We start from the raw sequence: 24,794 nt of genomic DNA, 5'->3' as shown, positions 1-24,794 counted from the left end.
AAAAATACCAATATATGGACTCTATTTTAAAAATATATTCAAGCATTATTACCTTCAACATCAGCACTGCATAAAGAAATACTGGCAGAACATGCCATGAGATTTGTGGTTAAAAGAAATAAGTGTGTGTTATTAAGCTATAAAAAATACATACATTTTGAAAAAATATAATGCCTTGTACTAGAAAGTTTTAGTCCATGAGTAAAATTGTAAAAATACTTAGACACACATAATTGTTGAAGATAAGTGTATTTAAAGTAGAGTTTTCCTTGGACTTTCTGAAAAATCAAAGAAAAAAGGGGAAAAAATGATCTTTTAGATAGAAGAAAGACCTAAAGGTGAATATTAAATTTTATATACATCTCTTTCTGAGTTGATTTCACCTCATGGGAACAGTAGTTGTCTGGCGAATGGATGTATATGAACTTTAGAAACCAAACTTTCAAATGGAATTTATTTCAGTTATGCCACAGACTCCTAGAAATGTCACATTTATTCAAAGAGTTATTTGTTACTTAGAAGTTTAAGTGTTTTGACCAGTGAAAAGTTAACAACAAAACGAAAAAAGCTGAGCATAGCATGATTTAAAGAATGCCAATCTGTAACCCAGGGGAGAGGTATTTGCATACTAATTGTAATGTTCCTGCTGTCACATTACCTTCAGCTTGAAGATCAGTCAGAAAAAGAAATTCGGCATCACCTGTAACAGTCAGACAGTGGAACGAAAAATGCCAGTGAAGTGAGTTGCTGTTTAAAGCTATTTTTATCTCGGAAGATGTACAAATGAAACATTTGAGCCTTCATTAGTCTTGATGTTTTGTTTCCTTCATTTATGATAAATATGCTAATTGTTGTCTTTCTTGCTGATTTATTTTTCCCCTTTCTCTATTGATTTCTTCTTCTTTTCTAAAATATGTCAACAATTCATGACTTGCTTTTGCAGTTAATTCTTTCATATTTGCTAAGATAAAGGAAGGTTATGCAAGGGAGAAAAAACAGTAAGTTTTTTTGTGTGTGTGAAGCTTTTCAAAATTACTAAATGTTAGAGTTTGTGACAAAAGATATGTATGATCCTTGCAAAAATTATTCATTATTGCAATATTTATTAAGAAATTTGAAAACAGATATTAAATGCTGGGTAAGTTAGCAGCTGTCACTTCCTGGAGCACATGGGCTCCTTGCTTGAATTTCCCATTCTCCAGCACACTGCTAATTGAGTGTGAAGAGCTAAGTTGTTGGATTCCACATTTTTTGATGCAATACAACTGGTTCTAGCTGGCACAATTAGCAAGATAACTGGTAGCTTTCACGCAGTTCCCATCTGGCCTGGCTCTTCTCCGGACACATAATATGGGGACTGCTGGCCTTGATGGCACTCGCTTAATGAAGGAAACAGAAAGGAAATCAGCCAAAACCCCATGAAACCCTAAGTGCAATTTTGGCTCCAGATACATGGTGACTTTTCATGGCAAATCATACACATATGAAGTTACTCTGATTATGCATCACAATTACACAGGAAATGCACACACACAAATGAGAAGAGTCAGACAAAAGCTCTGTTAGAGTTACAACCAAAATCAAAGTAAGAAAGAGAGAAAAAGAAATGATAGAGTGGTGTATTATCCACTTACTTAAGGTAGCATGTATCAAGTAAAATTTAGCCAAGTCAGCCTCCTTCTTTTTTTCCCCCAATTTGAATTCAATAGTTTCTTTCTTAACATGTATACAGCTGCATTTTTTAAAACATAAAACATATTTCTCACTCACATCTAACATGAGAATTGTCCTATTTTCATTTGATATTTCATTTTCATTTGACAATGAGATTTCAGAATCTATCTTCTGAAAACTTTCTACTGAGTACTCGATTACTGCAATTTAGCTATTATTTACAGGAAATATTATTTGTGTGAAATTCAGTAAACTCTATTACAGAAAAAGCATTTTTGAAGTATTTATTATCAATATTCCAAAACATGAGGAAAGTATGAGCATATACGTATTGACTCATTCATTCTAGGAAGAATTGTAAGAAGAGTTTAGGTTATAAGGAGACACACCTGTGTCTGAATTCTAACTACCCATTAGTACATGCAAAATACTGCACCATTCATTAGCATCTCTGAGACTCCTTATTCACTGGTGATGTAGGATTAAAACAGACTGTCATTTGCAAGATTAAATAAGGTAAAGTATATGACCTGCCTAACACAGTGTGGTATAGACTATGAACATTTAATGCATTGATGAACATTTTGATGCTAGGAAAAACATTATTTCACTTATTCATATATAACAATAATTTACTCTCCCACAGAATTATAAATATACAATCAACCCAGAATTTAAAAATTTGAACAGTTAATTAAGAATTTATTCCTTTAAATAGTTGCATCTTGACTAGCTCCAGAAAAGTGAATACTGCATTCCCACCGACCCTCCCATCATATCAGGTCATCAAAATTGAACCTTTCAAGTCAAACTTGAAATTGGTTAGAAAATAGTGAATTGAGAGCACCCCAGGATTTATCACACACCAGCAGGGGTATTCCTTAAGAGAGCTGAGAGGCAAATTTTCTTTTCATAATAATGGAACATCTGGGGGGCCTTAAGTAATACTAGAACATCCAAGTATCTCTAATTCTATTCTAATAATCTCTAGCTATAGAAAATAATATTCTAGTATATCTCTCTAATTCAAAACATTGACATTTTTCTTTTCTTTTGTTCTGGGTTTTACATCATTTCCCACATTTTGTTTTCTTCTTTTGTTTTTAAGGTTTTCCTACATTAATGAAACTAACAAAAATAGCTACAATTCATTTAAATATCTCCATTCCTAAAAGACTCCTTTACATCTGATAAGGACTTCCCTGAATATTCCTTTTGCTTTTGGTGTAAGCAAATTCTGGCTCTCCCTGAATGACATGACTTGCCTTGATGCCTTCCAGAATGGATGCTGTCCATTTCCCCCAATTTCACCTCCTCCAGGGGTGAGAGAGAGGTCCATGGTCTGCCGCTCCCCCATGACAATTTCACATCCTTCCTCCTCTTCCCTCCACCATTAATTACACCCTTTGAAGCTAATGCAATTCAGTTCTCACGTTCAATAGCCTTAGCATGGTCACCTACCACCATCTTGAAAGCCATTGTTCTGCTTCCATTGAAGGTTTTAATACTTCAGTCATTCATTCATTATTTGATATATATGTTCCACAACGTTTTTGGACCAGACATACTGTTCTTGGTAGTGGAAAATTGTTATGCCTGAGCTTTCGCGTCCAAGAGATCACCAAGGAGCCAAGCACCGATGCAATCACATGAGGGTTTATTTGACAGCTTAAGCTTGGGCCCAAGTATACCCTACACAGCGGAGTAGGGACTTGGACCCTGAACCAGATTACAGTCAGAGTTTTTAAAGGCAGAGTAGGGGTAGACTCGGTGGTGGGTGAGGACAAGGGGATTATAGATGATGTAAGTCTCCAAGGATTTTTGGAAGCAAGGTCTCCAGGACCTTGAGGGGCTAGCTATTGTTGGGAGAAAAGTTATTTATTACCAATAATAAAAATCTTCTTGTGAGACCCTTTAGATGTATATCAGTGGGCCATATACTTGGGAATGATTCTCGACACTATCTTGGAGGTTTAGAGATAAAGGAATTATTAAAGTAGACTTACAGGATCCTGGTCGGACCTGTTGGGGTAGGGGGTCGGTCAGGCTAAGATTGTCCTTAGCAAAACCTCAAGGTGAGGGCAGTTGAGTCCCCAGGGGAGAGCCACTCTGTCTATTTCAAGGGCTTGTCAGTAGGTAAGGAATTTTAATGATTTTCTTCTGTCTCTGTTTCCCACATCAGCTAAACTTGAGGTGGGATGGCCTTAATTTTCTCAGCCTCCACAAAATAACAATATTTATTCCTATCATCAGAGATCTTACACAACAAGGAAGTGTATGTTCTTCTCTGAATCCTTTCTGTCTACATTGTTTCTCAGGGTTTTTTATTTTTGTTTGGTTTTCTATATGCTTTTTCTGGTGGCTGTTCCTCACTCAGAATTGTTGTATGGTGTGGCCAGGCTTGGGCTCAACACTCCTCAGTGCCCTGTTCATTAACATATATTTCACTCATACTAAGTAATCGCAATCTGAGTACTCTGTTAACCACCAAATATCAATCTTCAAATAGAGACATTTTTAAACATGTGTATTTTAAGTGACCATATGATAATTTTAGCAGTATTCAATAGGACTCCTTACAAGACCTAGTATTTGAATCATGAAATATAACATAAGCTTATTAGCATAACAGGTTTTATAGTGCACAAAAGCTCTTCAATGTAAATTTAAATCTAGGTTTGGGTCCCCTTCTCCATTAATGAAAGTAGAAATCGAACAACCTAAATTATTTAAATGTCCATTAGAATGAAAAAACCACTATTTAAAAATGGTTTCACAGAAAATCTTGTGTGCCTAAGATTTAGTAAATCAAGGGAGAAAGGAGTATCAGCTGCCCACCATCAGGGAAGACAGTTTCAACAGGAAATGTAAATAATGGAAGGTAGTAAAATGAATCTCCAGTCACAGATCTTCCTCTATGTGCTCTCTATAAGGGCAACCGTTATTATCTGAAAACACAATCACATCTGCAACAGCAGAAGGGAGCACAACAAACCCCCACACAAATAATAAAAACGGCAGCAAATTACAAGAAGTAACACAATATAAAAGTATGGATATTGCTTCACATAGCATATTTAAGATCAGTCACCTTGATATGCAAAGATAGAGTTTTATAAGAATGACTCAATATGACACTGTCTCTATTTTATAATCAATCATTTTAATAAAAACTTTCAATTAGCTCATCCCTTTCCATAATAAGTAAGTCATTTGCACATCACAGCTATGTAATCTTAGTGTTTTTTCTTTTTTTTCTGGGTAGCAGATGCTTTCTATGAATGGGAGCTTATCTCATCAGGATCTTAGTTTATTAAGGCAAATAATGCATGATATACTCGTATCTCAGAAAGTTTATATCTTAAACCTGATTTACCATTTCTACATCACATCCCCAAAAGTATACCTTCTTCAGAAGACTTAAGTCTATAAATTTTTTGACTGCTTTGGAAAAGATATTACTCTGTCCTGACAGATTGCTAGATTTAAATAAATCATCCCAGAACTGGAGGCATACCAGTCTAAGGAAAAATAAAGCCTGTCTCGAAGTGGGGCAAAGGTTTCTCAGAACACTATAAATAAACACTTTTAAGATCATCACATATTAGAAATCCTTAATTGAAACACTTCAAAAACTTTTTTGAAGTACCTAATTATAACATGCATAATTTTATATACTGTGAAAACTTAGAAAATAATTCATTTATCACTATTGCTATCATGATAAGTTTTCGGGAATAGACCAGAGTAATGCCACATAAATTAACAATCAATATATTTACAGTTGAGAAGAAATTCACTATACTTCATAGAACCATGATCAACCTCTCTCCCATGCCTTTATTAAGATGTAAGAATTTGCAAATATTAATAACATTGTAAGCTAGATTAATAAATAATTGCTGATGCTGAATTATATCCCACTCTATGTTGCTATTGCTGTCCACTGTGGAAAACATTATACAATTTTTGCTGACCTTTTGCAGTTTGATTAATGGTGCAAAGCTCTTTTAAATTATGTAATTCAACAAATACATATAACTCAAATATTACTATAGGTTACAGAAGAAAAAGATCACAATGCTATTGTCAAGGGTAGATGTTGTTTCTACAGGTCACAAACAACAGAAACAATGGCGTGGTCTGAAAATATGGACACACTTTTAACCAACCAAGGTAAGATCTAAGTTTAAAAATATAATGATTAAAAGTAAGTCTTTAAATTCTGAAAGTTGTAGTCATTATAAAATATGAATTTCATCAATATTTGAAGCATAAGAGTCCCAACAGTCACACAAATCTAGGTGGAATATAGGTCCTAAACCTAAGTGGCATTAGGTAGAACCTAAAATAAGACATGATTATAGAAACTCCAAGCATTGACACAAAATGAAAATCCCAAATAGGAAGTAAGAAATCTGTCATTTTCTTAGACTCATTATCATTATATATATATATGTACATATATATGTATATATATATCATTATATATATATTATCATTATATATATAATGAAAATCAAATTACCTTCTGAGCCAATATTAAATAATATAAATACATATCCACACATGTACATATTAATACATTTAAATATTTTTTTCACTAAAAATTAGAATTGCAGTTGAGATAAATATTTAAAAACTGTTTTTAGCCTGAGACATGTATATATATATATATATATATATATATATACACTATTCTTGTTACAAGCTGAAAGAAACATACAAACTATTAAAAAAGTTGAAAATTTAGGGGTGCCTGGGTGGCTCAGTGGGTTAAAGCCTCTGCCTTCAGCTTGGGTCATGATCCCAGGGTCCTGGGATCCAGCCCTGCACTGGGCTCTCTGCTCAGCGGGGAGCCTGCTTCCTCCTCTCTCTCTGCCTGCCTCTCTGCCTACTTGTTATCTCTGTCTGTCAAATAAATAAATAAAATCTTTAAAAAAAAAGTTGAAAATTTAAATAAATCACTTGTTTTTTTCATGTCTTGAGGCTAAAAACAGTTTTTAAGTATTTATTTCAACTGAAATTATAATTTTTAGTGAAAACAAAAACATATTTAAATGTATTAATATGTACATGTGTGGATATGTATTTATATTATTTCATATTGACTCAATATAAGGTAAGCTGATTTTCAATAAATAATAACCCCAAAATTTAATTCAAAGTAGTCATTTGGAACTTCTGTTTCTGTTATAGACAATTCTGTTTTGCAGCAGTTTTATCTCAGTTGTATCTCATACAAGAAAAAAATGGCTCTGCAGAGACATGTATTAAAGAATGTTTAATAATTAATATTGTTGATACTAATCAAATGGAATTTCTACTTCAAATTTACAAAGTAAATATCAGAATATTAGAAAACTTTAAAACGTAATAAAGTTGGGTGAATTCTTCATAGTTGTTTATTCACATGCAAAATTAAATTGAATTAGACAAAACTATTTTGTTTTTATAATTCTTAAATGATTAATTCCTAAAGCATAGACATAAAATAATCCACATCACTCCTAGAATTCAACTAAGGACATATACTAAGGAATTGCATTTTTGTAAATTTTGAAAGGCATGTTTCTTTTTTACTTAAGTGTATAACCAGTGGGACAGATCAGGTTTACTAGAAGCCTGCAGGTGGTAGGGGAGTAGGGGAACTCTAGGGGACAGCGCCACAGAACAGAGGCATGGAAGATGTTGAGCTGAAGACAAATGGTCTCATCTGCATACCTCCTGAGCTTTTCTATTTCATGCCCACGTAAAGTAGAAGAGTCATAGTTTCATTTGAGTAGATGTTTGTTTTTTTGTTTTTTACAATACCAGAAAAATAGCTTGGAAATTTTTTGAACAGCTAAATAACTCACCAAATTATGTTTCTCGTCAACTTGGGGATATGTCCTGTAGGTACTGTGCATCAGCTCTCATGTAAGTTTCAACACCTAGGGCTTAATCCATTTGTCAGCCCTTGTTAAGCCTAACCAGTAGCCATTCCATTCTGCAGAGAGTGCCCTCAGACACTATCATTTAATTGCATGTAACATATTATTCCAAAGTCCCATGACATCTTTTGATCATTCATATTGTATATAGAATATATAAAGTTTCAATAAAATAGTGTGTTCAAGACCGAGATAACTAGCTCATTTTAGCTGTTGATTCTATTTCATTGTGTCCCAAACTGAGTGATGGGAGAGGGAAAGAAGACAATAGTTATTATCTCCAAGTAGTCTTTCATTAAAATTGCTGAATGTGAGAAAATAATAAGTTTCTTGATCTCTAATTTTCCATCTCTCGGGGATACATTTAGATAATCCTCATTGGGAGGAGGCCTCATATGCTTTAATGAAACACGTATAAAATACTGTCAGACAGGAATCTACAACATTCTTTCAATACCATTAAAGTGTACTTTGTCCTCTCTATAAAATAGATTTCAGCATAAATTCTGTTTTGAACCCTCCAATTCATCATTGTTCAGACAAAACTCATGGAAATTTTAACTGAATATTATTAAGAGGATTTTTATAACCTAAATTTGTGTCACAGAAGCTTCTTGGATGTATTTTTAAATGCAATAAATGTGTAGTTAATTGAATTTTTTATAGTGCTAACATATTAACGACATCCACACTCTCCAATATTTCTACTGGGAATTTTAATTGGTACCTGATAACCTTTGGTAATGACTTGTTTTTTCAACTCTATTTCAAATAATAAAAAAAATTATCAAATCTATTTTTAATTTCCCAGTGTTTTTTAGATGCTTTTATCTGGCTTCCTGAAGCCTTTTCTATTTTCTCTTACTAAAATCACTTTGCTTCCCACCTGCAACAACCTGTAAATAGCTGACTTTGGCCCCTTTTCCATAAACTTTCTCTTAACATTTCTTTTCCACTAGTTTATTTTCCCTTTCCCCTGATTCTCCACAAGCTTATTCACCCCTACTTTGGAACAAGAAGGATCAGAACTCTGAGTTTGCAGTCAGGGAAGAGCTGCTTTGAGCAAATGCAAAGGGGCCCTCATGGCAGATGGAAGAGAGTCACCAATGTTTTGGAAGGCAAATCCTTCCCAAGGCAAAAGCGCTGATGTATATTTTCCTCCTCAGAGAGATCCACAGTCTCATTGATAAACAGATACTCAGCTCAAACAGGTGCAATCTGTGAAACCAAATGATACGAACTCAAGGTACTACCTTAGTCCATGTGGAAATGTAATAATGACCTCTCTAACCTACTATCTAAGTAGAGGCACAATCCTTTTTTAAAAATATATATATTTATTGCATGTGACAGTCAATATTTATGCTACCAACCCCCTCAAAATTACACTATTTTAAAAATTCCTGATGTTAAACTTAAATTTTCATTAGTCAAGTGAAGACTCATATATTTTTCTCACTCTCAATTCTCCCCAATACTTTTTGTGTTATAAAAATAATTAGATAACCAAATTTTTTGTTCCATTTTTGTAGGTTTGATTTTCTTTTCTTACTTAAATTCAATTAGCCAACCTAATCATCCCTAACTGATTTAGCAAGAATTACCTTCTTCAGTGAGCTCTATATATTTTTTTTAAGATTTTATTTATTTATTTGACAGACAGAGATCACAAGGAGGCAGAGAGGCAGGCAGAGAGAGAAGAGAAGCAAGCTCCCCGCTGAGCAGAGAGACCGATGTGGGGCTCGATCCCATGACCCTGGGATCATGACCTGAGCTGAAGGCAGAGGCTTTAACCCACTAAGCCACCAAGGCGCCCCAGCTCTAGATATTCTAAAGAAGAATATTTCAGGGCACATTTTGATGAGGAAGGTAAAGAAAGAAACAATCTTAATCTCAGATAGGAATAATACCCATGTAAATTTGGCTGAAAGTCAAATAATGGGGAGAAGTGGGACCTAAGGGAATCACAGGGTGCGAGCGCTACCTGTTGTTATTAAATTTAAAGGAAATTACATATACTAATTAAGGCAAAGTAAACAAGCCTGTAAATAAGTGGTCTAAAGTTTCTGGAGAAATGCATGCTCAGAATACCTGGGAGCTGGAGAAAAATACAATGCACAGGCTAAGTTAGAGCAGGTACTATGAGGGAGAATGGGAGACAACAGTGTTTTACTTAAGACAACATTGGAGAAAAGCCCATTCACTTGCTTTATTGACTTAAAATTGCGTATCACCACATAGAGGGGAGAAATAGTCACACCAAGTATTTTGCTGGTTACTTTCTTGGTCTAGAGATTTGAATTTGCCGATGTATTCACTCAAGATTAACAAATGTCAGTCCTTTCATCTTTGCTTTGAGCCCAAACGCACATAATCTAACTCTTGAGCATCAAATTGTTTCCTCACCAACTCATAGCAGCAAAGATATTCTTACTCTGAAGTTAATATAGCATCATTGCTTGGTTTGGGCTTAGTTCATTGGGTGTAGAAAGCTAAGTCCATGGATTTCCCATGAAGTTACCACCATCAAGACTTTCCTCTAGACACAACTCCTTGATGTTTAAGATCTAGAAAGAAAAAGTACAGGTTTTCTTTGTTAATGGAGTTAACTGGAGAAATAGAGACAAGAATATTTTATATTTATGGGGTGCCCGGGTGGCTCAGTGGGTTAAGCCTCTGCCTTCAGCTCAGATCATGATATAGGGGTCCTGGGATCCAGCCCAGCCTCTGGCTCTCTGCTCAGTGGGGAGCCTGCTTCCCCACCCCTCCCCACCTGCCTCTCTGCCTACTTGTGATCTCTCCGTCAAATAAATAAATAAATAAAATCTTTTAAAAAATATTTTAAAAAAGAATATTTTATATTTATGATTACTGATTCAAAATAAGGTTTCTAAACTTAAAAACAAAAACATACAACTACATAGAGAGGGATGATAAATATTTGCCACTGAACACTCAGTAAATGCTCATATTATACAATGTATTCCTGTTGGTTATGTATACTGCACTGCCTGATATACAAAAGTTTTTCTTTTATATTTTATAGCTGGTTTGGATGCTTTTCGAACATTTCTAAAATCAGAGTTTAGTGAAGAAAATGTTGAGTTCTGGCTTGCCTGTGAAGACTTCAAAAAAACAGAAAGTGCAGAAAAAATTGCTTCTAAAGCCAAGATGATCTATTCTGAATTCATTGAAGCTGATGCCCCTAAAGAGGTGAGGAAAATACTCCAGGATAGTGACTATTCACCTGCTACCAAATCTGCTCCCAATTATAGGACTTAATCCATCTAAAAGGAAACAAATTGTCACTATGTATTCAAGTAGAAATGTCTGTAAACTCCAATAGAATTGCCTTTAAGATGATCCTATCTTTTACTGATTCAGCAAGTATTTTTCAACACCTACTATGTGCCAGATATGACCAATATTTTTGTTTCCTTAGCACAACATGCAGACTCCTGAAAAATTGTGTCCATTATCTCAGGTTAAATCACTCTAAAGTTTACCCTATAGAAATGTTACTTCAATGTGTTCTTGCATTTTAAGTTCACTTTCGTTTTCCCTTTTATAAATCATGGTGGTCAAGATGGAATAAAACTCTAGAATAGAATAATTTATATAAAAATTTAGAATAATATGTGAGGGGAAATAGGACTGTTAACAAACAGCATGAATTCTTCATTTTTAGTATTTTGGATGTCCACATTATGGCAGGTAATATCTTACTTTCCAAAAGAGGCATTTGCTTACCTTTATTTCTTTGATAGTAAAAATTAGCCAAAGATATGAAGCAATGTTTCAGGATCCACCTGTGCTGCTTTAAGATAAGAAAAGTAGAAAGGGTCTTAGAGAGAAACCTGGAATGACTGGTAATAACCCCCCCCCAAAAAAAAGTGTTCAATGTATGTAACACCTCACTTGTATTTGATTTCATTTCCAGACCCAAAACCATGATCATCCCCATATACCCTTTAATATTTAAAGTTTAAGCGATTTATAATTTAAATGATTTCAGTTCCTCACTGAATATATCATATAAGCAAAGAATTTTAATGCATAATTACTAAACAGAAAGCTACATGAATTACTAGTACCGAACATAAACTACTAGTACAAGTCATCTTTCCTACAGAGGCAAAAACACCAATTTCCTCTTAGGGGATAGTTATCATATTTTCTGACCCAAAATTAGGATTCATGATGTGAGAAAGGTTATTACACTTATGGGGACAAAGAAAAGAATAGGTGAAATGAAAACACTTTCAGAAAATCTAGGACATAAAGTGGCTGTATCAGTAGTTCAAGTTTTAATTGGACATTAATTACTATGGCATACATTGGCTAGTATAACTTTACAGACGTATGAGCTACTAAAGCATAGCTTTAAATTCACGAGGCGGGGGTGGGTGAAGAGTGAAGAATTTTAACTGCTGTGAAACTATTTCAACATTCATTTCCCCGTCACCATATAAGAATCAATAAATAATTCTGGAAAATTGAAAATATAGTATATGAGATTTGTCAAGTTGATTAATGTGTCATTTCCTAAAAGGGTTTGAAATCAGCTCTAAAGATATCCTATTTATTGTGATATTGATTTGAAAGCCAGATTTTTTTCTTCTCTATGAATTCAGCTAATTAACAGTGATTGTTTTAGAATAATATTCTCAAACATTTTGCATGAAAAGTCTTCTAATAAGAAACGTCATCTTTTAATTATAGCTCAATTAATCTTACAATATATAATAATTTATCAATTTTGACAAAATAGTTTTGTTTATCTTCCTAATCTTTTCTTCTAAAATAAATTTATGTGATAATAATTTAAATAAATAGCATAGTTATTATCTTAGCATATAAAAGTTTTATGGCTTTTCATACTTTGTCCATCTAATTAATTTGACTAAATAAAATATAATTAAATTTATGGCTGCTTTTCAAGTAATAATTATATTTTCTCCTTGAAGTATCTAAAAAAGTTATTATCAAATATGACAAAATTCACTGAAAACAAAGAACTATGTAGATGTACATTTGAAATAGTCATTATCTTTCCTATTATTTGCCATTAGTTGTTTCCAGTTCATCAGATTACTAAATTTCACCTTCCCAAATTACTAACAGGCATTTGCCTCTTATATTATATGTCAGTTATAGTCTTCAAGGTATTTCTCTGTCCATCAGCTGTATGTTAAATATAATACAACTGTGGGTATGTTAACTCATTAAACTGATTTTTTGAGTGCTCGTCCCCACAATGAAGTCACAAAAGCAGGAGAGACTGACATGTAATAAAACCAGTCAAATACACAATAAACAATATAATAATAAAGCCACATTTGAAGTTCATTATTAGCACACTGGAAAAGTGATTAAATCTGGAGAGTTAAGGGATGCATTTTCTGGGTGACTCACACATGAAAAATGTATGCCATGAGTATAATAAGAGTAATATCAAGACGTAAATGAAGAAAGAATATTTCGGACTGAGGGCACAGTGAAATCACATGGAAGTACAAAGCTCCCTAGTGTTTCCTGAAAGTTACAAACATTTTGATATGGCTAATGGAAAGTGGGGGAATGAGGTTGGATGGGCAGTAGTAAAGATAAAGAAAGTGTGGGAAGCATTTTAGATTTATCTAGTAGGCAAACTTATGAAGACAAGTTCATATATTTGATATGGAAGCTGGAAAACATGATTTTCACAAGTAAAAAAATTAATTCAAGAGTGACAGTTATATGAGAATAGTCTCCATTTTTCCATATTTGATTATAGTTGTATAAGTGACTCTTATAAAGAATCAAAACTGGGGCTCCTGGGTGTCTGCCTTCAGCTCAGGTCATGATCCCAGGGTCCTGGGATCAAGCCGTGCATGGAATTCTTTGCTCAGTGGGAAGCCTGCTTCTCCTTCTCCCACTCCCCCTTCTTGTGTTCCCTCTTCCACCCCCCTTGTTTGTGTTACCTCTCCTGCTGTCTCTCTCTCTGTCAAATAAATAAATAAAATCTTTAAAAAAAATTAAAACTCCTTTAAAAAAAATCAAAATTACAACTGATCTTCTTGGTAGAAAATCCTACAGTAAAGAAGAATGGCAAAATCATGCTATGTAGATGTCTATTAACTCCTATTTATTTTCTCTTTAATTTCTTGCGTCTCTATTTCCTCATCTATAAAATTGCTAGCATAACTTAATTTTCAATTGATGCAATTAAACAATTTATGATTAGATTATAATAAATTTACTAAACAACCCCTGTCTATAAATTGACATTACTAATGGTTCTCCCTTTCCTGTTCTAACAGGCAAAGACAGCACACTGAATAAAACAACAAAAATTGAAATTTTAGGTCTTGATGAGAAATGATAATAATCATAACTAGACTTTATGCTCTCTCACTTACACCATTACCTTTTCTCTAGTTTCTACACTAATAGTGTGATATAGTGGAAGACTGGAAGTTGAGAGATACCTAGACCTAAATTAAAATCCTGTAATCTTGTGGTGAGCTGTTCTATCCCTCTAAGCCTCAGTTTCCCATCTACTCATTCACCTATAAATCAAGCACATAACAACCAAACAGGACACATGAGAATGATGAGTAAGATCACATGTCTACGGTTTATATCATGCAAAACAGCTCTTAGGCAATTGTAATCTCTTTCTTTTTTTAAAACAAGTCACTATTAGGGCTATAGTTTCAACCTGAAAACAACCATTATAAAAACATGTTAGCAAATCACTAGTTTGAGATAAAAAGAGCTACTCGTTGAATGGACAATACCTAGACAATTTCAGAAGAAAATACTGAGGAAAAAAAAGTATAAATATAGCCAGACATTTTAACTAAGTGATTTAAAAATGAGGAAATTATTAGGCAAGCAATAATTTTAATTTTTTTAATTTTAAAAAAGATTTTACTCACTTATCAGAGGAAGAGAGACAGAGCACAGGTAGGGGGAGTGGGAGGCAAAGCAGGTTCTCTGCTGAGCAAGGAGCCCAATGCAGATCCTGGGATCATGACCTGAGTGAGTCCAAGGCAGACCCTTAACTGACTGAGCCACCCAGGCATCCCGACAAGCAATTATTTTTTAAGGTGCCTCTACTTTGTACACAATAAGAACCTGTAAGTGTAAAATAAAATCTTAAACTTTCATGTATTCATCCTTCAATTTGGACCACTCATTTCATAATATTTGGAAATTTCAAGAAAATAATTTTACTTGGTTTCAAGAGAATGGAACTTTTCAAAATATTTCAAATAATATTTTCATATTACTAAAAACACTGACAGATTTTAAATATTCATGTTATATTTATCTCATTTATGTATATTATATTTGTGTCATTCTTTTTATTGAAAAGGAAATTACTCAGGATGGAAAATATGTGATTAGAAAGAAGACTGTTTATGCTTATGTTGATTTTCATTTTGAGATAGTAGAAAATGTTCCAAATCAGAAAACAGTGTAATATTTAAAGTTATATATATTCAACTGCATATTATCACCAATCCAGGAAAAAATATATTGGCAGTTTTTTAAGTCAAAGAATATTAGTATGAAATATTTAATTCTTAAATGTATTTATTAAATGGGACGCTTGAGTGGCTGAGTCAATTAAGCACCTGTCATGATCCCAGGGTCCTGGGATAGAGCCCTGCATTGTTGCTATTGGGCTCCTGCTCAGCAGGAAGTCTGCTTCTCCCTCTCCTTTAACCTCTCCCTACAGTCTGTGTGCGTGCTCTCTCTCTATCTCAAATAAATAAACAAAATCTTCTAAAAAAAAAAATGTATTTATTAAATGTGAAGACACCATAACTCATAAAACAAAGAAGAAACTATAGTTACAGGGGAGAAGGTATCTTCATGGGTGCAGGAGCCTTCTTAAAATATCTATGTCTGGTGTTTTGCTTTTATTTTTAAGTCCGTATAATGTTATTTATTGACATTTTATTTCACATCAGCAAAAACTTATTCTGGGTCTACTCTTCGTCCCTTTATAAGACAAGTATCTCCGTGGAAGGGCAGCTCAGTTTAGGCAGGAGAACAGATTAAAAAAAACACTGAAGTATAATGCAATATGTTGTGTGAACTAGGCAGCTTGATAAGGAAATGCAAGAAAATAAAATAGGTTGAAATTACGGTTTGGCTCAAAAGAAATTTTGAAACGAGTTGGGTTTAAAAAATGAAATTTATGGAACTAGGGAAAAATAGCAAAGCAACAAATGATTAAGTGAAAAAAAAAGTTACAGAGGGAACTCTTTGCATTATACGTAGAAGGATATAATGATCGAATAGTAGTGAGACAAGATACTGAGATAAGGTCTTCATTATAAATAAGGTTAGATTTAAACAGAATCTCAAAGAAAGGAAATAGATATATGAATTATTGGTGGAGAGAGGCCCATGAAAATAGGCATTTGGAAGCATGTCTTAATACTACTGTCATGCCAACCTTGTATTCTCCATCTTAGATTCAAATGTTTTCTTTGCATTTTTAATGCCACTTCCACCAACATGTTGATGTTTTTGTCCGGCCCCACAAGTTGCTGCTTATCAACAGTGTCCCCCAACTCTAGGATCATCTCCAGATATAATGAGTTTGCCTCTTTATTGATTTCCTAATTTTTTGTACACTGATCATGAAATGTCTAGTATATGCCAGGAACCATACTGGAGCAGATAAGAAAAAAGACAAGAGTCCCTGATTAGGTAAAGCTAACCATTTTGTGGGGAGGACTCCAGTTAAAAAACAATTACAATAATCTTTCATGAGAGTTGTGGTAGGGAACACAGGTGCTATGTAGAAGGAACAGGAAAATCAATTTCTAGGGGGATGAGAAAATGTATCTCAAAAAAAGTAATACATGAGTTTTGACCAGAAATGGGAGTATAGAGGGAATTAGACATAATGGGAGAGAAGGATAGGAAAGAAAGATGAAGAGGAAGTCAAAGCACCAGCCAGTGCCTAGAAGGCTAGAACAGTTGTGAAGGAAGCCAGCACAGTCTGTATCAGAGGGCAGACTGAAGGAACGTCACCTCCTGGATCCCAGTAATTTCTTCTTCCTTATTTATTTCATCTTAAAAAGCCTCTGAAAATGTAAGAGAGAGAGAGAGAGGAGAAAAAGGAGGTGATCAAGAAGGACGAGAAGGAGAAGGGGTAGGAGGAAAGGAGGAAGGGAGGTAAAGGAAGGAAACAGAGCTAAAGAAACTATAAGTGATGTCTCTGCATGATGTTTTCATGTGGACTATCGTATCTGATCATCATGGGCACTATCTTAGGAAGGTATTACAATCACCCACATTGCACAGGTGAAAATGATCTGAGCCCTAGAGAGAAAATAATGAGTCCCGCAGTCATAAAGATACAACAGATCATGAGAGGAGAGGTCTACAGCCCATGCTCTTAGGTTTCAAATTCCTTTCTCTAGATCTACTATTTATTTTAAATGTTTGTAATAAAGCTGGGAACCTTGATGTTTATGCTAAAGGCAAAACATAAAATTATCTTGGCACATAGAGTCTATCTTCTTTTCTATCAAAAGCTTTACTTCTCTTCTCATATTCTCTTTAATTTGTATAAAACTTCTTAAACCACCAAGTTTGGATTCATTATGACATTAAGAGGCAAAAGAGTTGCAGGAGTACTTCTTCTAAATAATTTGCAGTGTCGTTTTGGCCCTCTGAAAAACTGGCTGCTACGTTTTAACTTGAAAAGAAAACACTCAGATGTTTTTCCAATTTCCATGTGTCTCTGTGCTACTGAAATTAATCTTGGATTAGCATGTTTGGTTTGGTGAATGAAATGAGTCAATTGGACTCCCTCTCAGCTAGTCCAGATAACTTTTGCTTATGTACATCCATTTTTAGCAATCATATGTGTTATCCATATACATTATGTACATCTATTTTTATCAATTTATGTGATTGCATGTGTTATATAATTTCTTCTGCTTCCTTTGCCTGATTTGAGACATTAATACTACCTTCCAACACATGTCACTGATTTCTGTCTCTAAAACCGATAAGAACAAAAGGATAAAGTCCTGTGCAGGGATGGATTCCTTCTAGGTGTTACAAACTCTGCCATTCTCAACTTTAATAGCCACCCTTGAGAATATATTTCAGGATATTCATTTTCCTTTAATAATGTCAAAAATGAAGTAATGCAAGAGGTGTTTGTGGTGAATAAACAGAACTATGTAACCAAAAACATGACTATAGGTGGCTTTAATCTGAACAGTAATTTTCAAGCTCTGTTGTGAATGAGTTCTAAGACGCTGCCTGCTCTGTTTTAGTAAGGTGCTTTCCATATGAAGGAACACACTCTGTGCTTAAGGACAGTCTCCTGCTCCACTGGACTTTCTAGATGAGGAAAAGACTATCTAATTTGAATGTGAGAACACAATTGAAAATTTTCATTCAAATTATGTAAAAATAGAGAAAGCAGAGTGGAGGGTCACGGGAAAGCCAGCTGGTACCCTTTAAAATGTATTCTTCCTGATAAAATAATTTGTTGAAAACCAAAAGGATTTAAAACTGCTGGTGTAGTAAGGAGGAATTTGGCTGCCATATCTTAGAGTTAACAAAATCCCATGAGTATTAAAATATTCTGAATCTTTAGAATAAAACTGTTTTTAAACAACTGCCCCAAACATCATTCACAAGGTAGTCATTTTAATGCAATGGATTGCTTTCATTGTCACCTATGTCATGGCCTTTTCAAAATTGACAGAATTTAAAAGCCTCTAATGGTTGTGATGACATCTTTGCTGTCAGAGATTCAGTAAGAATCACAATTCTTTTCTGAGACTGACAGTGCAGTGGGCTCAGATAGCTAAGATAATTCATAATCTTTTGAAAAAATAAGCAAAAGAAATATTATATTTCTCACAGTCCTTGAAACTGAACTCTGTATCCATACAAACAAAATGCAAGTAGCTATCATATTAGTAAGTAATGTAACTCTGTTTATTTCATTAACTGATACACTGTTTAGCCTGGGCTCTTTTTTATTTTTTTTTTTTAAAGATTTGATTTATTTATTTGACAGACAGAGATCACAAGTAGGCAGAGAGGCAGGCAGAGAGAGAGGGGGAAGCAGGCTCCCCGCTGAGGAGAGAGCCCAATGTGGGGCTCGATCCCAGGACCCTGGGATCATGACCTGAGCCAAAAGCAGAGGCTTAACCCACTGAGCCACCCAGATTCTTGACCTAAGAATTTGACCCTCTCAGCTTCCCGCTAGCTTCCAAGCAGTTCAGGAATGCCTCAATATCCTACAGCTGGAGAGGCTCCATCTTTAGAAGGTCACTTCCTGATGGGACCTTACCTTTGGTCTCCTCAAAGCTCACCATCTCCTGCCTTACTTTTTGAGATAGAAATTTATCCATATATCTTCTGGTAGAACCCAACCAAAAATCATAGCTGATATTTAAACAAAGTAGAAGATGCAGCTCACAGACATACCCCCAGAAGTGATTTTTTTTTTAAGGATTTTATTTATTTATTTGACAGATGGAGATCACAAGTAGGCAGAGAGGCAGGCAGAGAGAGAGGAGGAAGCAGGCCCCCTGTTGAGCAGAGAGCTGATGCAGGGCTGGATCCCAGGACCCCAGGATCATGACCTGAGCCAAAGGCAGAGGCTGAGCCACCCATGCACCCCCAGAAGTGATTCTTTTAAATCTATCTATCTATCTCTGTATTTGAGACCTAATATTTTCACTATTTTCCCAGTTTACTGAAATTTCAAGGGATTTGAGAAGAAAAGACAAGACACTTTCTATAACTTAATTCTCATACTCACTTATATTGACTTCTCAGGGGGGCATTTAACAAAATCGATCACTCTCTCTTAATTGAAATACTATCTTCAGTTGATTTCTAGTACTCGATTTCCTCCTTCCTTACCAACTATATTTAGCAATTTCTTTCACTGTTCTGACTCATAACCCAAAAGACACTATAATGAGGGAAGGCAAATCCCCTTCATTTTCTGCTCACATTCATTCTCCCAGTAATTTTTCTGGTCCCATATTTTTAAATATATTTTTATTTTATTTATATATTTTGCGAGAGAAAGCACACATGAGTGGAGTGGGGTAGGGGGAGAAGCAGGCTCCCTGCAGAGCAGGGGATCATGACCTGACCCAAGGCAGACACATAACCAACTGAGCTACCCAGGTGCCCATATTTTTAAAAGGGCAGCTCAAACTTAACAAATTCAAATCTGAGTCCTGATCTTCTGGTCAAAACTTTCTTCTACCTGAGTCTCCCCATCTCAGTTAATGGCAACTCTGTTCTATTTGCTCTGGATAAGTAATTGGTAGTCATCCTTAATTTTCTTCCACCTATGCCCCATGTACAAGCCATCAGCATTTTCTGTCATCTCATTCTTCAGAACACTGCTAAAATTCAGCCATTCCTCAATATTTTGTCGCTCATCCTAGTGCACTATGCAATCACAAGTTTCACCCATTCTACTTTCTAGATATTTTTAAAATCTATGCACTTCCCACCATTCCCTGTGACATTTCACTGCCAAATTCACCATCACTGCCCACCTGAACTTTTCGTAAGGTTTTTTCATTTTTCTACCTTTTATCCACACCCAGCCATTATACCACAGGGCAACCAGTGATACGGTTTTTTCCAAACATGTTCCTTTACTAAAATTTCTTCCCATTGGTCTCAGGTTAAGTAAAAATTCCTTAACAGAACTGCAAGGTCCCACATAATTTGGTACCTTCATTCCTTTCCAGGTCCTTGCTTTTCCTTTTCTCAAAATCCACTGGGTTCCTTTTGGTTTACCTGCCCATGTGCAAGTTTCTTCCTTAATCTATCTCTTCGTGATAATAATTCAAAGATCTGCTTACTATCTCATTTCCTTCTGAAAGCATATTTTTTCCTTCGGATTTTGTGCAGAAGGGAAAGACATGATAAGACTAGAAATTACAGAATTTGGGAAAGAGATTCCATTATAAAAGGCTAAACAAGAGAAATAAGAGTGAGAATGAAAAGAGCCATTGTGAAATTACAAAATAAAAGGGAAATGAGGGGAAAAAATAGAGAGATCAGAGAAATAAGAGGTGTCAGAGTTGATTCCTACATTTCAAGCTTGAAGAACTTTGGAGAAAAATAATGACATTTATACAAACATGTGGGTGTGATGTTTTGTCACTGACATTAAGCTGAATTGCCAAGACACAGCCTCATAAGACTACTAATTATCTCCTGGGATTAGTGTATCTGCTCATCAGTCAGCTATCATAGCTGATGTTGGCAGTTCCTTGGTAGGAGAACAGACAAGTCAGAGAAATGAGAGAGATAAGTCAGAAGTACAAGCTTCATCTATTTTAATAAATAATATTAATTACATGTTGGAATAGTTCCCTTTAAAATTTAAAAGTGATTTTTTAACAAATCAAGAAACATTTTTTCACTTTATTTATGCAGTCTGTATTTATGGAGTCCTTACACGGCGCAAGGCATAGAGAAGGATGCACAAAATGTAAATACAATCTAAGTAACACAAAATCCTTTGACGGGTCCAAAGGAAACAATCCACAAGTAAACTTCACAGGGTAGATATTATTTGAATGTAGGCTCATGGGCATAAAAGACTGTGAAAGACTTGGTGAAGAGGAGTGACTCTCAGGTGAGTAGGATGGTATAAAAAAATGTTCATAGGTGGGAAAATACAAGGAATTTGAGGGGGAGTGTCTAGCTTGGTAAAAATACAGGGCACACATAAAGGAGAAAAAAAGTGAAGTTAGGACTCCATTGTAAAAGCCATGAATGCCAAAATCAAGACTTTGAACGTTTTAAATAAGAAATGTGGAGTTATTGGAGGTGTTCAGTTCTAATTAAAATAATAATAAGAAGCCAAGCCAGGCACCAGGCACACACCAGCCGTGTTGTCAGTGAAAACTCCCCTCAATGAGTGAATGCTTCAGTGAGATAAATTGCTATATTTACTATTACGGGGGGTACCAAGTTAAGCAAATTGCAGATGATGCCTTTTAGTAATTAATGGTATAGCTAAAGGAGGAAACAAGCAACATTTATTCTCATATCTCCACAACATAAGATAGAATTTATGAAAGACTACCCCAGATGTTTAAAAAATTCTGCAAGGGCTTGACAACCACCACCATTCACTGATCCCCACCAAGAGGCAGGTAGTATACTAGGTTAATAACAAGTCATCATGCCACTTCCCTCCTCAAAACTGTTCAGTTGTCTTCTTATTATTTCTAGTAGAAAAATAAGAGCTCCTTATACTGCACTTAAGCACTACAAGACTTGTAGGCAAATCTCATTACAGGAACTTTCTTTCTCACACCCTCTACCCCAGCCGTCCAGACATGTGGCTTTTCAGAACATAACAAATTGTTTCTCGCATCAGAAACTTTGCATTTGTTGTTTTTTTCTGCTAGAAATGTCCCCCCCGCCACACACTTAGAGGACTGGCTTCTTCTCATCCTTCAAGTTTATTTCTAAAATAATGTTATTTATTTAGTTGTTGGTTATCATTTCCCAAGTATAGAAAGCATTTGGTACATAATAACCAAAAATAACCATAAATATTTGTGGAATCAATGATTGTAAGGATCATTTTATTTTAATTCTCATAAAAAACTCAGTCAGGAACTACCTAGCTTAATGATGAGGAAGCATTGCTCAGAGATATTAAAAACTCAACCTGGGTCACCAGGGTACTAAGTGTTAGAGCACAGATTAGAAAATTATCCCAAAGTCTTTCCACTGCCCTCCACCATCTTCCTATATAAAGAAGGAGACATTGATTCCAGATTTGAGGCCTTCAGAGAGTTGTAGCGTTTGGCTTGGAATTTTCATGGAGCACGTAAGAGGATGATCAGAGAAATAAAGGTGCAAATGTGGGATCGCTGAACAGCTGAAATCCCTCAAGAAGGAAGACATCTGTGCACAAATAGTGACCTCTTTCTGGTTCTTTCCAAATTAAAAGTTTTTTCTTCTTCTCTTCTTTCTGGAATAATAATATTAAAATATTTTGATATCACTTATCTCATTTAGTCCTAGAAACACTTTAAGATAAATGTCATTACTCTTCCCTATTATACCATGGAAATGAAAGATTAAAAGAAATTATAGAATGTCCTTCACTCATATGAATAGCAAGTAAGTAACTGAGGAAAGGTTTGATTATAGGTCTGTCTGCCTCTTTTAACCTCAATTCAATAAGCACAAATTGTCATTTGTAGTCTTTCTTTCACCGGACGCCTAAATTATGGAATTTTTACAATCTCCCCATTTTGCCAAGAGACATTTTAATTCTAGTCAACAAATATTTATTGATTGCCTATTATGTGGCAGATACTCTGCTAAGTGCCGGAAAATAGAAGGATGAATGAGATAGAGGGAGCACCTGCCTTTCTTGAGTTTTTAATTCTAAGATTCAAATCTCTTTTACACTTCATGAATATTTTTGATTTAAATTAGACACCCTGGATGTGAAATTTTCTGCTTCACAGAGTATATCCTGGAATATGTGTAGAGTTGAACAAGCATCTTCCAAGGGTTTGGGGCATTTTACAGATTTGCAGATGAATGGTGTGTTCCAATGTAATAGTGTACATCTTCCAAGGGTTTGGGGCATTTTACAGATTTGCAGATGTAATGGTGTGTTCCAATGTAATGCTCTCTTAGACCTTGCGGAAGATACTCATGTATGATAGTTGTTTGGGGACAAGGATACACACACACACACACACACACACACACACACACACACACACGCACACACATATACAAGTATACTTTGTGGAAGGCATGGTAGTCATTGAAGAGGGGGATGTTATTTGGTTTATTTTGGCAAACAAAAAGAAATACAAATTAGAAATACAAAAAAAGAATGTTGTGAGGAAAATAGAAATAAAAATATAGAAATACAAAAAAGAATGTTGTGTGGAAAACAAGGGGAAGTAGAGAGAATGGGAACGTGTTGGTAGTAGCCAACCTGCTAAATCCTAGTTATTGTTCTGCCTATGGAAAGTATATTATTGGTATTAGGGTTAAAGTACTAGAAAAAAAGGATTTATGGGAAAATATATTTAAAATCATGAAACATCTCGTTTGATTTTTCACCTTTGTTATTGTTTTATAATCTCAAAATAAGGCTTTACCTCTGTTCTCGGTCAATGCCAACCCTCTCAAACTAGGAAAAATAATTATTTTTTAAAGACATTATTTATTTATTTGAGAGAGAGAGAGGTTGCACAAGAGAGAGAAATAGAGAAAGTGAGAACCAGCAAGGGGAGAGGCAGAGGGAGAGGAAGAAGCAATCTCCCTTCTGAGCAAGGAGTTTGATGCGGGACTTGATCTGAGGACTTGATCATGACCTGAGTTGAAGGCAGACACTTAACCAACTGAGCCACCCAGGTTAGTTTTTAGCCTCTGATTGGTCTCTTTGCAATCAATGTGCCTTAGTTTGCTATTGGCTCCTTCCCCAAATGACCACCTTTTTACTGTTCTCCCATTAAAAATAAGAAAAGATCACCCAAAGAAAGAGAAATAATTATACCAAACATGCTTTCTGCATTCCAGGAAAAAAAAGTATGACTTTTTCTGCTGTTTTGCATCAGATTAACTTTGTGTTTAGAATATGTGCATCTACCAACTGTATAAACCATGTATTCCTTGACTAAACTAATATAATAATATGCTAACTTATTTCCACAGATCAACATTGACTTCAGTACCAGGGACCTCATCTCAAAGAATATTGCAGAACCAACTCTCAAATGTTTTGATGAGGCTCAGAAGTTAATCTATAGTCTTATGGCCAAGGATTCTTTTCCTCGATTTCTAAAGTCAGAGATTTATAAGAAACTGGTAAATAGCAAACAGGTTGGAAATCATAAGAAATGGTTCCCTTTTTTGTAGAGAAGGTAAATGATAAACTAATAATCAGGTTACAATTTGGAGAAAAACAAGTGACAGGAGAAATCAACTTTTAATCACCATACTCAAGGCTAAAATTGTTTAAATATACAAAAACAAGTTTTTTTAAGGTTTAGAAAACATTTTTTTACTCCAGCGGAATACTATATATATATGTATATCCATACATATATATATATAGCTTTAGGTTTTAAGTCATTTGTTTAGAATTTTTCATTTTATCAGGTACTTAGAAATCTCCTACTG

The 24,794-nt window shown here is 34.9% G+C and overlaps 1 protein-coding gene across 1 annotated transcript; it reads left to right on the top strand.

Annotated features, from left to right (window-relative positions):
• Positions 1-728: 728 nt before the first annotated feature.
• Positions 729-24,530, top strand: LOC111151177 (regulator of G protein signaling 21). The gene is made up of 4 exons (XM_022508979.1): positions 729-739; positions 5,774-5,850; positions 10,654-10,820; positions 24,327-24,530. The coding sequence occupies exons 1-4, from the start codon at positions 729-731 to the stop codon at positions 24,528-24,530; spliced, it is 459 nt and encodes a 152-aa protein (XP_022364687.1).
• Positions 24,531-24,794: the final 264 nt, after the last annotated feature.

This window comes from Enhydra lutris, unplaced genomic scaffold, assembly GCF_002288905.1.
Source record: "Enhydra lutris kenyoni isolate GAN:26980312 unplaced genomic scaffold, ASM228890v2 scaffoldscaffold25, whole genome shotgun sequence".
Lineage (NCBI taxonomy): Eukaryota > Metazoa > Chordata > Mammalia > Carnivora > Mustelidae > Enhydra > Enhydra lutris.
The sequence above is the reverse complement of the archived record's forward strand: the minus strand, read 5'-3'. Positions and strand labels throughout refer to the sequence as shown.